We start from the raw sequence: 15,370 nt of genomic DNA on the forward strand, positions 1-15,370 counted from the left end.
AGGCTCAATGGTTTGGGAGTAAACTAGGTCTCTAAGTTTTCCGAAGGGAGGGTGCTGAAGTGAATGAGAGTGTATATAGATCCAAGAATCTTGTCTTCCTGGACTCACTGGCACATCGAGAGGTGTGTTGCTTAGAAAAGATGCAAAAACAAATTCTAAGAATTTAATTTGATTTACTTAATGTACTTCCATATTACTTTTAAAATGCATAAACTATTGTTTTTCAAAATGAATTAGAATGTGGGAAAATACTGACTTTTTTTTTTTAATCCCAGTGTACATCTCAATTCAAAATATGTTTATGGGCACCGTAACTTGAAATTAGAATTTTAACTTATACTTCAAATTATCACTTTGAAACTTACATTTGTTTGGAACAGTAATATTCCACCTCTGTTGTCTGTGAAATGTTTTATTCAGTAGTCTCTCACTCCTCCTTTCTCCAGGCTTCTAATTATTGTCACTTTACCAAAAAAAGAACAACAAAACTTAGCATGGCCTCACTATCATGCCCTTGTAGCTTTTGAGTCAATGATCTCAGTAGTTGGCAAGGATCCTTTTCCCACTCTGCATATTGAAAATGTTTTGATTTCTGTTGCAGTCCCTGATCAAGTAGATATTTGAAAGATCATTTCTTTTTCCCTTGTTTCTTTATGACCATACAGGTCAGGAAGCTCATTTGGGAAGGCACTTTGCATTTAGTCCAAGAAGGACTGAAAAGTGGTTTTCTTCACTGCACTACTGCAGAACTCAGTTGCAGGAAGAATGTTGTTCCTGGACACATTGGCTGTGGGTTGGCTGAATTATGTGAAATGGCAAAGCAGTTTCCAGCTGTGAATGAAAGTGACCATCAAGCTGTACATGTGCTAGATGATGAAACCTCCATTCCAGAGCAGGACCTGCTTTCATGTGTTACAGAAAACAGCTCAAACTGTGCGAAGATAGTTGTGTTAATGGGGCAGAAGTACTTGGTGCCACCAAAAAGCAGTTTCCTTTTATCTGATATTTCATGTTTACAGCCCCTGCTGAACTGTAAGTAACTTTAGCCATTAGAATGTACTACTCTCCTGCCTGAGAAAGGCGGTTAATGTTGAGATGACTAAGGACTCAATGAACAGATTTTAATATACAGCATCGCACTGATAGGAAATGCTGCTGCAAGCTTTCAAAGTGGTATTTCTAACTTTGTGCAAATAGGTGAGGGTTTTCAAAGAAATCCTGAGTGGTTAGGAGCTCATGTCATGGGGGGATTATCTATCTCCAGGAGGCTCCTTTAAAAATCTCAGCCACAGCATTTTACATGAAGCCCAAAATACGACACTTTGTGAGTGTGTTCTGAGCCACTGTCGGTATATCACGTAAAAGTCATGTAAATGCATTACATTGGGACTAGCTGTGCTGCTGGGTCCCTATCCCACAGGATGAGGCTTTAATATAGACAAGTCCATGCTACTGCTGGGGTGGTGTTCCTGCTGTCTTGGTTTTTAGCTAGATTAGATCCTGGGAGGTGGATGAGATTATGTGCCTTAAAGCAAGGGTTCCCTTACAGATTCATCCTGTTCAGCAGCAGGCTCTATTTAGATTGGCATAAACTGATTGTGAAACCAACCCCAGTGTCCCCTAGAGAAGATAACAGTTCGAGAGGCTGCTGCACCCAGCTGGAGGTGAACACTGCTTTAGCAAGACCATGAGTAGCAAACATGACTTGGCTTCTCAGCTGCTACATTCCACAGCTGAGAGTATTGGCTTAAGCCAAAATCAGTGACAGGGAAATGGTAGGATTTTAGAATTAATAACTCCCCTGCAAAAGTAAATCAAAAGGTATCCAAGCCAGTATCCCCAGCCTTAACAGGCCATGCAGAAATCTTTAAGCTGACAGCATGCTGCAGTCTTCACTCATTGTACTTCACCGTTCCATTAGCTTTCAATTTGACCTTCATTATTATTATTATTGGCACTGGCAGCAGCTATGCTTCATCAGACAGTCCTATAGGAAAGATGTTGCCTGTGAGCAAGAACTGGGGATTACTGCTCTACTCTCTAATCAGTAATTTTTAGACTTATTTAGTTACACAAGTTTCTCCCCTTCTAATATGCAACTGAGATGTTCACTGTTTTTTTTTTTTTTTAATTAAGAAGACATGCAGGAGGTGGAATCTTATTATCCAAATAATAATTTTATATTTGAAGTCCAGAATTTAGCCAGTTAGCTGTTTTCAACTGTATGAAAGAAGGAAGATCACTATCACTGTGCTATCACTATGCACAGCTGTGCATATAGCAATTTTGGATTCTCCCGGAGGTCAGAGAGCAGTCCAAGAAATTTGAGAAAATGCTTTTGAAGTAACCAACAGTGAATGTTAATATAACGCCATGACTTTAGATTTTTTTTTTTTGAGGATGTCTACTGTCCATTTTAATTATTAGTTTTCTTCTTCCCTTGTACCTGACAAAAGTATTTCTTGCTGTTCAGCCCACTGTCAGGATAACACTTCCTATGTTAATAAAGGAATAAGATGTAGAAAGCATGTTTAATGGACATTAAATATTAAGCTGTTGTTCTTATTAGCTATTTAAATAATTAGCATCAGACTTAATGAAGGAACAAATATGTTCTGTTGAAAAAATAAAATTGGAGAGTCCTGTTTTTTCATGGATGTGTCCTGCATCTCCTGTTCTCCAACTAAAGTAAACCCAGCTTCTCCCATGAAAAGTCTTTCAGTTCTTTTCCTCTTGTCCATTAATTTCCATTTCATATGCTGGGTCTAGCTCTCTGTCTCTCTTCACCTCCAGTAGTGCAAAACACAGTTTTCCAGGGCTGGTTTGGAGCTCTGCGTGTCCCAGTTGGCCTGCTGAAAGATCAAACAGGACAGGAATCTTGCATTCAGGGCTGCAGCCTTTCACTCAGCTGGGTGCTTTATTACATAGCTTCTGTTAGGAGACTTGGAGAAATTTTCATCTTTGAGACTTGCGCTCTGCTATCAGTTTTTTTCTGAAAGTCCCCAAGATGTTCAAAACTTCTTGGAGGGATCTGACACAGATCACATAAACATCCTTTCCTTAGGTAATTAGCCTGAAAATCTCTCTGAAGTATATGATTATCTGAATTAAAACAAGCATGCTAGAAGCCTTTTAACTTCTTATTTGGAAAGAACAGAAGAAAGTTGTGGTTTTGCTGCATAGTTGGCTCTTTAAATGTTGTGTGTATGTGGGTAGCTAAGCCCTTACCAGTTTTAACAAGTAGATGTATTTTAAAACTAATTTACTGGCTTCTTTTTTTTTGTAATTTCACTTCCCAGACAAGAAAAAATATGATGTAATTGTGATTGATCCACCATGGGAGAACAAGTCCGTTAAAAGGAGTAACAGGTAAATTTTATAGTAAAATCAAACAAACTTTGTTGTCTTAGCTTACAAAGGGTGATTAACATTTTAATATACTGATGCAATCCAAGAACAATATAACTGTCAGACTGTAGCTTAAACCAGCAAATATTTTGGCACATGCCTACCTTCAAGTCTATGAAATGTCTCGGGGATTTCACTGAAATGGCTTGGATACTTTGCATACAAATATTTGCAAGAGTAGATCTTCAGTTGCCTAACCGGTGAGAGAATGTTAGTCCTTGAGACTTGTAAGGAAAGCCTGGAGTCAACTGGTTTGTAAGGCCCAGATCATGCAGATATTAATTTGAAATTAATAGGGTTACTTTAGTGGGCATAAAGCTCAATAAATGTGTAAGTATTTCTAGGACTGAGTTCTGATTTAGAAGTTTTAGGTTTTTTAGTTTTTTTTTTTTTTAATTTGAGCTGTAAGTTTGAGCTTCAGTCTGATGGGTAGAAGAGAGAAAGTGATAATGCAGCAGTAAAATCCTGAAGTGCAATAGGAACTTTCTGAGTACTGTAGTTTATGAAATCATTAACTTAAAATTTTACGGGCTTCCTTCTCCACTGAGTAACATCAGGCTTATGCCAGTGGAGCTCTCTCGATTACCGTAGAATTGTATCCATGTGAAAGAAGGGCAGACAGGAAATACGGCCTTACAACTTTCTAGAATAATGTCTACTGTAGCTTTTGAAGCTTGTTATGAAGACATAATTTGAAGATGCAGAGACTGATTAGTAGGTTTTACTTTGAAAGCCCTACAGAAACCTCTAGAAACCCAGAGTTAAACTCATTCAAGTGTCTGTCTTACCTATGTAAGTTACTCAAAAGAAAATTGTACTTACAAGCATGAATTAGCCAGCAAGACCCTCTCTCCCTTACAAAATAAAGGCAAAAGGTGGAAGACCTGTCACTGCTGTTAGTTACCTTGTTGACAGCTAACCTTTGTTAAACATTTCAGATCTGGGTTATGGATCTTGTTTTCTCTGGGCAGTCTTGTCCAGGAGGTATTTCGGATTTTATCCTTGTTACCTGTTTCTCACTGTTGTTCTCACTGTTGCATTGTATAGAGATCCTAGGTACCCAGACGGTGGCTGTCGATTCCAGTAGGCAGTGTGCCAATGTTTTTGATGCTGCAATGTGTAGGTTCCACAAATTGCAACTCACTAATAGTGTAGAATAGCATCACAAGAAAAATGGTAGAACAGGACAGAATCTGGAAAGCATACTGTATTCACTAATGTAGCATACAGTTAGTTCAAAATGTGCAGAGCTGTTCTGAATAACCTAGAGAACTTTTACCATGAATGGTAATTTAAAAGTAATGAATAACTTCTGCAAATAATTGGAGAAGTGATTACTCTTCTATGACCTTTTAACTTGCCAGTCAAATTAGCATTCCCCTTGCACTTGTAAATGACTCGCTTGTCATTTTCATTCAGAAGAGAGATTGCTTATTATGAAAAGTGAATAACATTACATTGACTAAAGAGCTACTTTTCACTAGATAGCTTTGTTCTGGCGTAAAGATGAGAGTATTGAATTACATATGATAATTCTTAAATTAAATGTGGGCTTTTAGACTTCAGAATCACAACTCATAATACGTTATTTGGGGGAATAGTAGAAACATGTAGTTCAAGGTTCTGCTCAATAAAACTTAAGTCCATATGCTAATGATTTTATATCAGAATCCATCAGATTTGGCCACTGGGTGTCAGTCTTGATCCATTTTTAAGGCTTGTGTTGTCAGGAGATAATCCTTGAAGCGTCTTGGTGGTGTAATTTCTTTATCATTTGTGTTGCTTTGCAATTTTTATATTTGGTATATGCTAACTTGCTTTCTCACTGTGTTGGCATATAGATACAGCCACTTGTCTTCATGGCAAATCAAGCAGATTCCTATACCAGCACTAGCTGCTCCAAATTGTCTTGTAGTCACATGGGTGACTAACAGACAGAAGCACTTACGTTTTGTTAAGGATGAACTTTATCCTCATTGGTCTGTGAAAACGCTTGCTGAGTGGCACTGGGTAAAAGTAAGTTCTCAATTTGTTGTGTTGCTTTCTTGGAGACTGAGAGGGCTTGCAGTATGACACTTTATATTCTTATAATTTGTCTGTTTACTACCATGTGCTTTTGTATTTGAAAGGTATGGTATCATCAGTACCTTCCTTTTTATCAAGGAAAATGTCTCAAAAAAATTGGATATGAAAATCTTCCACTGTGTATTTTTAACTCCTTTGTGTCAGATTACTAGAGCTGGAGAATTTGTATTGCCTTTGGATTCTTTACACAAAAAGCCGTATGAAGTTCTTGTATTGGGGAGAGTTCAAGGAGATGTAAAGGAAGCCTTAAGGTATGCCAGGATATTTATGGTAAATGTCTTTTTTGAGGCTGCTAGGATTCTCTTTGTATATATCACTTGTTCATAATACAGTATAATGTCCCAAAATCTTCTCTTGGCATCATCTTTTGGCTAATTGTGGACCTAAAGATAGCCTTATATAGCCTAATAGTGCTTTAGTGAGATTAAAGGGTGGAAACCTTTCTCTGTTCTTTATGTCTGTCTGTGTTGGGGAACTGGCTCAGATAAAAGCCTCATGGACAGGGCTTCACTTGCTGACAGATTCTCTTGGACCATGAGTCCTTGGCACAGGCTGACACCATTTTGGGGATACTGGTGTTTTTCTACACATAAAAACATACAGGATTACGTTATTTGTTCTCAGTGGCTTTGTATGGCTATTGTTAACTACATTTTGTCTCAGTGATTTCATAAACTGTCCTTTTATATATTATGCCTGAGAAACATTTGACTTCCCTTAGACTTATCTGAAGTTTGACTGTGAGTGAACATTCTGTATGTTAGCTCCTGTCTGAAGTAGCTCTGTGAGAGCTGTAGCATCACATTTGGTAGTATTCATTCTCATACTTCTTTTCTTGTTCTGATTTATATGACAGGACATCTGAAGATGTACTTCCAATTCCAGAACATAAGTTAATTGTCAGCATACCCTGCAGTCTGCATTCACATAAACCCCCTCTTACTGGTATGTTTTGTTTTGTTGCATAATGTTTCTGTAGGGCATTGGACTTGGATGTCTGAAATGATGTACCTAGAATGACATACCTTTATATGTGAAGTGCCTTAATTTCCCATATGCCAAGCCAGTTTGCTCAACAGGACTTGTGGTTTCTCAACATTTCTAAAAGAGTTGTCAGGCACCTAAGTCTTGGTCTCTAAAAATGAATATGAAAAGTAGAACTTCAAGCATTATTGTGTGAATATTTTGGGTAGACATGTAAAAAAAAGTTGTATTTTTTAAACTTGTTTTTTAAATGCTGCAGGAACAGTTTACAGATACTGTATGTATGAAGTTATGCCAGATGACCTAAAGTACCTTGCAGGGAGGGGAACTTTGGGAATATATAAATAGGATATCTTCTACTTAGTTAATAAAAGCAGAAACCCCTTTCTTTATTATGTCATCCTGAAATAAATGTGTTTATTTCTGCATGAGTTGCTTACATACCTGCAGTACAGTTGTGCGTTTAAATCCAAAAACTTAATTATTTTAAAACTGTTAACAGTAGGCAACAAATCAGGCATGCCCTGCTTATTTCTGAGGAGCTGTATTTAATTTACTGAAATTGATGCAGTAACTCCAGCCAGCCAGTTAGTGTGGGTGTGAATTCAACTTTTCAGAGTTTAGTCCAAAGGATTTGAAGATTTCTGTGTGACATGTTACCTTTTGCACATTGTTCTGGAGCACTCTTACATTGACTAATTTCATCAATAGAAAATTGTACTTTTCATTGTTATAGCACCTGAATGCCTTACAATGCTGTGGTAAGAAACATATTTAATACCTCTCACAAAAATGGTTTCATCCTCCCCCAAAGGGAAAATTCATGATGAATCTGAAAATATTGCAGGTGTACATGGTGCTACATAATCACATCAGAAAAGGCAGGTAGAAGAAATACATAATGCTGTTGGAGAGGAGAGGCATCACAGTTCATTTCACTGACATGCTTTCCTTTTTCTGTTCCCAAGGAACAGAACAACTTCCGTTAGGAAGCTGATCTGGACAGTTGTTATACGTTCAGGGAGGCTCTAAAATTTGTATTTTGGGCTTGTATTTATTAAATTAACATACATACCTGTTCAAAAACTAGTAGAAGACACATACTTTGGTTAGCTAAAAATAAAAAGGCAATTCTAGGAGGATCTTTTTGCAGTTCTGAAGCCATGTCTTTAAGAATTAGGGCTGCAGCAGGAAGTATGTGTGTTGATTTAGGCTAATGAATGGTAGGGTAATGATTTGTGAGGCAGCTACCTAGGGCCTCTTCAGAAAACCAATACTTAGCAGTACACTCTGACACAAACAGGAAACCTGTGAGGTATCCAAGGGTGAAAAACAGCAGTTTGTACGTATTATAGAGAATTCTAGTGCCAGAATGGTCCTCAGAACAATTCTTCTGTAGGGCAGAATCTAGAAACCATATTGGGGAATCTTTTATAAATGATGATCCTGAATGGCTTTTGAAAGAAATTGTCTTTGCTAATTTATATATTTCTTGAGAATGCTGGGATTTGATACCATTGTGCAGCATTTATGTTTCTATTTGAAAAAAGAATTTGCTGTTGAGCAATATCAGTAATTTACAAAGTTTTTATAAAAATCCACATGTATCCTACAGTTCTGGCAGCTCCATTCAGAACATGGTTATGGAATGAAAAGGTAGACCATAAGACAAAAGCTAATTGCTGATGCTTTGACTTCAGTGTTGTAAAAGGGGATCGCTTTCATGACTGGACAATATTCTCAAGTGGCCAGTAGAGAGCAGCTGAGTTACATCCTAGAGTGGTTCAGAAGAAATTTGAACAGAAGCAGAGGTTGGGCAATGGGGGAGATGGACACTTGATGAGTCACACGTATTCTTTATGCTTTGTTTAAGTAGTACCAAAGCCAAAAATATTAGTATTTACTGATGCTGTCTGGCACTTTATTTCTTATTACTGCTATAAAGCTTGTATGTTGGTACATGTGTAGCCACTTAATGACTGATTATAACAGTTTATCTCTCTGGGGGAAGAGAAAGATGTAAATTAAAGCAAGCCATCAAAAAGAGATGTTTGGGTTCCTATGGTGCATTTAACCATGAAATTGCGACTGTAGGGGTTTTTGGTGATGCATGTGCTGTGTTCAATGCTTAGAGCTTTAATATGTAATTGTAAATGTACTTAAGCTTCTTTATGCAAATGTGTTAAAAGAAAATTTTATTACTTCTGGTTTTGATTCAAATAACAGCAGGTTTTCTTCCTAATTCAATTCAATGTTGCTCTTAGAAGACATAGAAGGTATTCTGTTACACAGATGATGTGAAGTAATGTAGAACTTCAAACACCTTTTTTCCTTTTCCTGTTTTATAGATTCTTCTTGTTATAGCCATTTCTCCTGCAGTTTTTAAGTATGTATGTTTATTGTTAGCAAATAATATTGTCATATAGGAGTATTCCTAAAAACACTGGAATTAATTCTTGGCTGTGTTCTAGCCGCTTTTCGTATCTCCAGCAGAAGAGTGCAATGGGAAATCTTGGAAACTCACTCCTCCTGTAGCAACCCTGGCTTGTTAGGCCATGTTATAAAAGTGTTCTTGGAAGTAAAAAGAAGTAAATGCCTTTTGTTTCCTTATGCACCTTATGAGCCCTTACTGTTAGACTGATAGGTGCATCAACACCTAGGTTTAACTTGAAGCTCAGGAAAGACGCAGACATGTAAAGCCATCTTTGTCATGAGTTTCAGATCTTTTTCTGGTCCTACTCTCTTCAGAGATTAGACAAACTGGGCAATAAGGATGTCTACATTGCAAACTCTTTTGAAGGGTAGCTATGAAATTAGTTCAATCATGTGCTTTGTGCTTTGCATGGCTTACAAATTTGACAGTGAAAAGCTGACAGTCATTTTCACTTATGTATCCAATTTGCCATGCAGAACTTGCTCCTCCTTTTGCTTATTCCTGTTTTTGCTTATTTAAACATTTTTAGCAGCATGCATCTTCAATACATGTTTGGAATTAAGAGTAGGCAGGTATGGCAGATATCCTGCCTGACCGCTGGATCACATTTCAGAAGGAAGTGGGTTTCTGGAAGACCAATGTTATATCTGCCAGCCAGCTTTGTGCTAGCTTCTTGTGTCCTAGGGCATTAGATGCCCAAGTATAGGGGCCTGAGTTGCTGTCATAGTGTTTGACACCTGCAAGTGATAAAAAATAATCTCTTTATCGTCTATTTAAGCTGTTTGTCAGCGGTATCTGTAAGTGGATAGAAGTAATTGTGTGTTGTTTTATTTTTTAAAATCTATTCCTATGGTAGAAGAACTTAATATTTAATCTTTCCACTGATGTAGATCCTCTAACTTGTTTTCAGAGGAAAACACTCCAGAGTTTGCTTAAGGGCTGCAAGTCAGATCCATGTGTATTAAGATAGCCTTCTGGTGATATAAAATCCTAACAAAGAAGCTGTAATTTTTAACTTGAACACTGACTTTTCCTATTTTAAGGAAACCAGTGTAATGAGATTTTATGCCAACAAAATGCAGCCACATTATTGCCCTCTTGATATGGTAATTTCCATTGCAGTGCAAGTTACTGCCTGATGTGATTATGTAAATATCTACAACCTAGCAATGAAAAATCATACTGTAATGTGATCTTGAATTATATGTAATCTATCTCTGTTTTAAAAAAAAACTTCTGACTTTAAAAGACAACCCTCTTTCTGGCGGCAGGAGAGGGGGAGATTCCTGGGACTTCCTTTTTAAATTCTGTAACTGAATCGATCAAAAGATTGGCACAAGCTTCCTGCTTCTGCTGAACTGACCTGTTTTTTTGCTACCTCTTTTTTGCTTTCTGGCGAACGAATCTTTGAGGTTTGTTGAATCTCCTAAGTGTGCTTTTAAAATTTGTTCTCTTAGGCATGGAAGTTTTCAGTGCTTAGTAAAACTGTTTTTGATTACTGGACTTAGTGCTGTGGTGATATTTTTAATCTATACATTTTAAGAACAAATGTCAACATTATTAATGTGCTCTTAATGAAATTTTGTCACCTAAATAATTTCTTCCTCTACTTGGAAGCCTATATAAAGCATAAAATGGTTCTGTTTTGTTTTTATATGGAGGGGGGAAAAAAGTAATAAAAAGCCTGACTCTGCAGTAAGCTCTGCATGATTTTATGCCCATTAGGGTCAAAAAGATATCCTACAGATGTCAGGATCTGCTCACAGAGAGCTTATTGAAAGCTTTGGAGCTTTGCTTTCTACAGTCTCTCCCTTCTCTTCTGTGGAAGAAGTGCAACCTCCTGCAACATGGGCTTTCTTAAATGATCAAGAGAATAGATTTTTAGAAGACCTTTGTTAAAGTCATTGAATCATAGAATAGATTGGGTTGGAAGGGACCTTTAAAGGTCATCTAGTCCAAGCCCCCTGCAATGAGCAGGGACATCTTCAGCTAGATCAGGTTGCTCACAGCCCCATCCAGCCTGACCTTGAATGTTTCCAGGGATGGGGCATCTACCACCTCTCTGGGCAACCTGTCCCAGTGTTTCACCACCCTCACCATAAAATTTCTTCCTTATATCTAGACTGAATCTACCCTCTGCTAGAAAGCCCGTCCCTGTCTTTCTTATAAGCCCCCTTTAAGTACTGAAAGGCAGCAATCAGGTCTCCCCAGAGCCTTCTCTTCTCCAGGCTGAACAACCCCAACTCTCTCGGCCTTTCCTCATAGGAGAGGTGTTCCAGCCCTATGATCATGATGGCAGCAAATTGTGCACAAGAAATCCTTAACTGAATAGAGCATGGACAAAGAACAATAAATTTTACCACATTTTTTTTAATATGGTGGGTTTGCAAAATGGTATAAAAGCAGCTGCTCATAAGTGATGTCTAATTAGATGAACTCCAGTGACACCAAACAGCAATGTTCAGTGCAGCAAGTTTTCTGTCAGAATGTACATTTTCCTCTAAACCTCCCAGACTCTTCTCTGCAAATGTTAGATTTGTTTAAACATTTTAGCTTGCCTCTAAAAGAAGCAGGTTTTTAGAATAAGATTCCTGCTGGTAGCAGTATTTTTTAGATTAAAAGCTGCCTTGATGATAACCCATCTGAGACATTCATTTGACATTTGTTGAAGATTGGGGGAAGGAGAATAGATTTATATGCCATGCCAAAATACAAGAAAGTCTGGAAACACCCATTACAAAATACTTATGAAAAAGTTTTGAATGGATTGAAGCTTTGGAAGAGGTGATCGTGTAGATAGGAAATGCATCTGGGGTTGGTTAATACTCGCTAGAAAGTGAAGTGGATGCTCATCTTTCTGCACAGGAGCAATCCATGACAAGATCAGCTGGGGTCTCACACAGGGAGTCTGTGAGTGGCAAACTTGATGCGAAAAGTCAGAACTTGGATTGCACCCAAAAAAAGAAAAGCATTCCCTCTCATACTTTGTATGGTGATTGGATGCATTTTTGCTTTCTGCAATGATCATATCTGAAGAGACTGAGTCAAGCAACATAATGCTGGATTTATGAGCTGTATTTTTAAGCTACAGAAATTCAGAAACCACTGGAAGATCTGATAGAAAAATGATGAAGATATCCTTTGGAAAAGGAAATGGTTTCATAGTTTTTCTTCTTTTGTCCTCAGTAACAAAAATAAAAACTCAACATGTAATTTTTAGTATAGATATGTTTTTCAGTCTTTCTGCCTCCTTTGTGTTGGGTACTCCTTAAACCTTTGCTTTTCTCATGCATATTTTTATATGTAATATCTTTCTAGCTATTTCCTGAAACCTAGTTAAGAATTTGTTTGACCCAGCCACAAACTAAATGGCTCTGTATGACAAGTAAAACGTTTAACAATAAACTGTTTGCAATAATACTTCCCAGGCAAAATGCAAGATCTTTTTCTATCACTCCAAGAATACCAGTCTTAATTGGTGACACAATTGATGTTAATGACAGGCATCTATTTATTTCAATTTAAGCAGTAAAAATGCCCAGCTGTAGAAGAAATTTGAGATTTATGTTGCTGAATGGAAGAAACACAGTTATGGAAATATTTCTTCAGTTGCCAAGTTGGTATTGGGGAAAAAGAAGTCCCTGCATTTTTATAGCCCTTTTCATGCTGTGCTTGTTTAACTGGTGTTTCTTATCTTACCTTTTAACAGTTGTCGTCAAAAAAATGCTTTTATCTCCTTTAAGATGTGGAGGAAAACTATGACCTTGATTAAGGAAAGGTTTTATTTATTTATTTATTTTTAGAAATGTTGCCTGTGTGTTATTAGGAGCTAAGTGATAGGAGGTGTTTGGTTGATACTGGTGAAAAATTCAGAACTCATCTGTGTAGAGGCTGAAATAAATCCTCATTCCCTTTCTCTAAATGAAAACCAATAAATCAGGGCTACTGAAGGCCTTGACAGTATTGTTCAGAATCTCAAGGGCACTTATTTAAAATGACTTTCTCACTATAAATAGTCCAGCTGTTTGATGAAACCCCTGAAATTAATTTGCTGTCTCTCCCTTTTTTAATGAAACATTCAGTTTTTCATCCACTAGCAGCACAGGGGAGGTTTTATTTGTTTACTGTTGTTATTTGTACCCTTGTCACTGTTGTTATCTTCTTTTTTTCTCTTGCACAGCGGTTCTGGCAGAGTTTATCAAGCCAGATGTGGAATGCTTGGAGTTGTTTGCTCGCAACCTACAGCCTGGCTGGACCAGCTGGGGAAACGAGGTTTTGCAGTTTCAGCACATTGATTATTTCACTCTTCTGCAGAATGAAAACTGAGTTGGGTCTTGTAGCTTAATTCTGAAATTCTGCACCTTCCCAGCAGGCTCTCAAACTTGCCTTTATTACTGATTGTGCACTCCAGAAGGTAACAGAAATAAAACCGATTGCACTTCAGTTAAAATTCTTGAAGTGACAGGATACCTGTTTAATGGTATTTCCATTTGTACAGGTTGGTCCTTTACTTTGATCATCTTGAGATATTAAATACTGATGTTAGACTGTAAGTTCATCCCTGTTTTTTTCAAGTGTCAAGAAAAGAAGGATATTTTAAAGTATTTTCACTGCAGCTATCAAATCTGAGCATCATAAGTGCTACAGTGTTGCACTTGTAATGTATTATTTTTAAAGAATGATAGTGTATTATTTTTAAGGAGTGGCAATGGAAGTAAAAAGTTCTGAACTACATATGTTTCCTTAAAGAAGATTGTTTTTTGCAAAACAGTGGATTTTGTACTAAAATAGTTATAAAGGCGATGTATCCTCCTGCATGTTTGTATCTGTCTGTCTACCTCAGAGGAAATAAAAGGAGCAGTGCTTGTGTTAATAGGCAAATAAATTGTTGGCTGACCACATTCTATGTAAAATTACACTTTTAAAACACTCAGCAATTCCATCTTTCTGTATATGGTGTTAATTCTTTGAATACATTGTAAATGATCAGTCTCAACATCTTACAAATTCTGCATATGAAGCTGTTAGATTTAACTGAAATTTTAACAGATTATAAGTATTTTAAAAATTTCTCTTTCCTTATGTTCTTGGAACATTAAAAAGCCATGCCAGTGAGCTGTATTTTTCATATTTTTCAGCTAGCATAAAAATGATCTTTTTTTTTTTTTTTTTTTTAAGAATGGTTCACTTTGTGTGTCCTTTGCTGCCCTTAGATTTGCTTTGAAAAATAAAAAAAGGAGACTTAATGAAGCCTCTGCCACTTACTCATTTGCAGCAGTAGAGGCGGAGCTCCTGGACAAGCTGATTCTCCTGATGGCAAGCTCCTGAGTTCTGACTGGTTATAATGGGGAACAAAATGCGTTGCATACCTTCTTTACATTAATTTCCCTTTTGGTACTCTGATGAGCTGTGAAGGTTTTAAAATTAAACTTTAAATGTTAGCAGATTATTTTTTAATAATTTTGTAATAAAAATTAAAATAAAAACTTGTCAGTGTCTTATTTGCAGACCCAGCTTCTATATTACTGTTCAATTTCATATTTTGCCTGTTGGAGCAGTGGAGTTAACAAAACAAGAAAAATGCTTTTTTTCTTTTTTTTCTTTGTCCGTCCCCGTTCCCCCCCCCAACAGTTAAACATATACTCAAAATAAGTAAATAATGTAACAGTGAAAGTAGTTACCAGGCAAAACACTTCTTGCTGCATGATTTTATTTAGCCTACATTTTAATCTGTCAGTACGTAAGCAACCTTACCTACAACTATAAGGGATAAGAAGGTTCTTTATTTGCTTTCAGTTTTACAAGACATTCCCTACCTGGAGCTTCTGAGTTCCCAGGCCCAATTCCCGTGCCCTCCCAAGCTGGTCTCATCCAGTACTAAATGAGTGTATGAGACTCACATATGGAATAAATCATAACTGCTGCACCTATCTTGTTTTCCCTTTGTACTCTAGAACACAGCACCAGAAGTGATGATCCTGTCTGTTCCACATCCACCGCTATCAGTGGCTCTAGGTTATCTTTTAATTGCAAATAAAAGAAAGGGATGAACATCTTAGAGATCAGGCAACCACCTTTCTCCTCCTTTGAGCTAAGCAGCAGAACCCTTCTAAGGGAATGACCTTCTTCAAGCTGTTTAAGAATTGATGACCTATTTAATCTGTCTTTTCTGTGGAGTCCCTTTGCAAGTCGCAGCCTTCTAGCCCTTCCTCTGTCTTCTGAGCTGCTGCACGCAGAAGCTGAGCAGCTCATTCCAGCAGCTGGGAATCCAGCCTCCAGAGTATGGTTTGTATGTAGAGGGCACGTGCAGGCAGGCTGTAAGCTTCTCAGACTGGAAATCAAAAGTTGAAGATTGGAGTCTAAATAATACCTGATCCTGTCATAAATAGTTACAAAATTTGCCTCGGACAGCTGTTTGCTCTGCTGCTTTTCCAGCACTCTGGCTATGAAGAAAACTTT

At 37.4% G+C, this 15,370-nt stretch overlaps 1 protein-coding gene across 2 annotated transcripts in view; it reads left to right on the top strand.

Annotated features, from left to right (window-relative positions):
• Positions 1-14,387, top strand: part of METTL4 (methyltransferase 4, N6-adenosine) — an 18,296-nt gene extending 3,909 nt beyond the window's left edge. The window contains exons 4-10 of one of the 2 annotated variants that reach the window (XR_012774419.1): positions 666-1,032; positions 3,300-3,369; positions 5,250-5,424; positions 5,638-5,744; positions 6,350-6,438; positions 13,092-13,325; positions 14,125-14,386. Coding sequence is in view for 1 of the 2 variants with exons in the window: in XM_075494440.1 (XP_075350555.1) it covers positions 666-1,032; positions 3,300-3,369; positions 5,250-5,424; positions 5,638-5,744; positions 6,350-6,438; positions 13,092-13,237 (954 nt within the window). In the remaining variant the exon portion in view is untranslated. Of the gene's footprint in view, positions 1-665; positions 1,033-3,299; positions 3,370-5,249; positions 5,425-5,637; positions 5,745-6,349; positions 6,439-13,091 lie in introns of both variants that reach the window. The other variant, XM_075494440.1, reaches the window with a different exon arrangement.
• The last annotated feature ends 983 nt before the right edge of the window (positions 14,388-15,370 follow it).

The sequence above is a fragment of the Mycteria americana genome, chromosome 2 (assembly GCF_035582795.1).
Source record: "Mycteria americana isolate JAX WOST 10 ecotype Jacksonville Zoo and Gardens chromosome 2, USCA_MyAme_1.0, whole genome shotgun sequence".
In the NCBI taxonomy this organism is placed as follows: Eukaryota; Metazoa; Chordata; class Aves; order Ciconiiformes; family Ciconiidae; genus Mycteria; species Mycteria americana.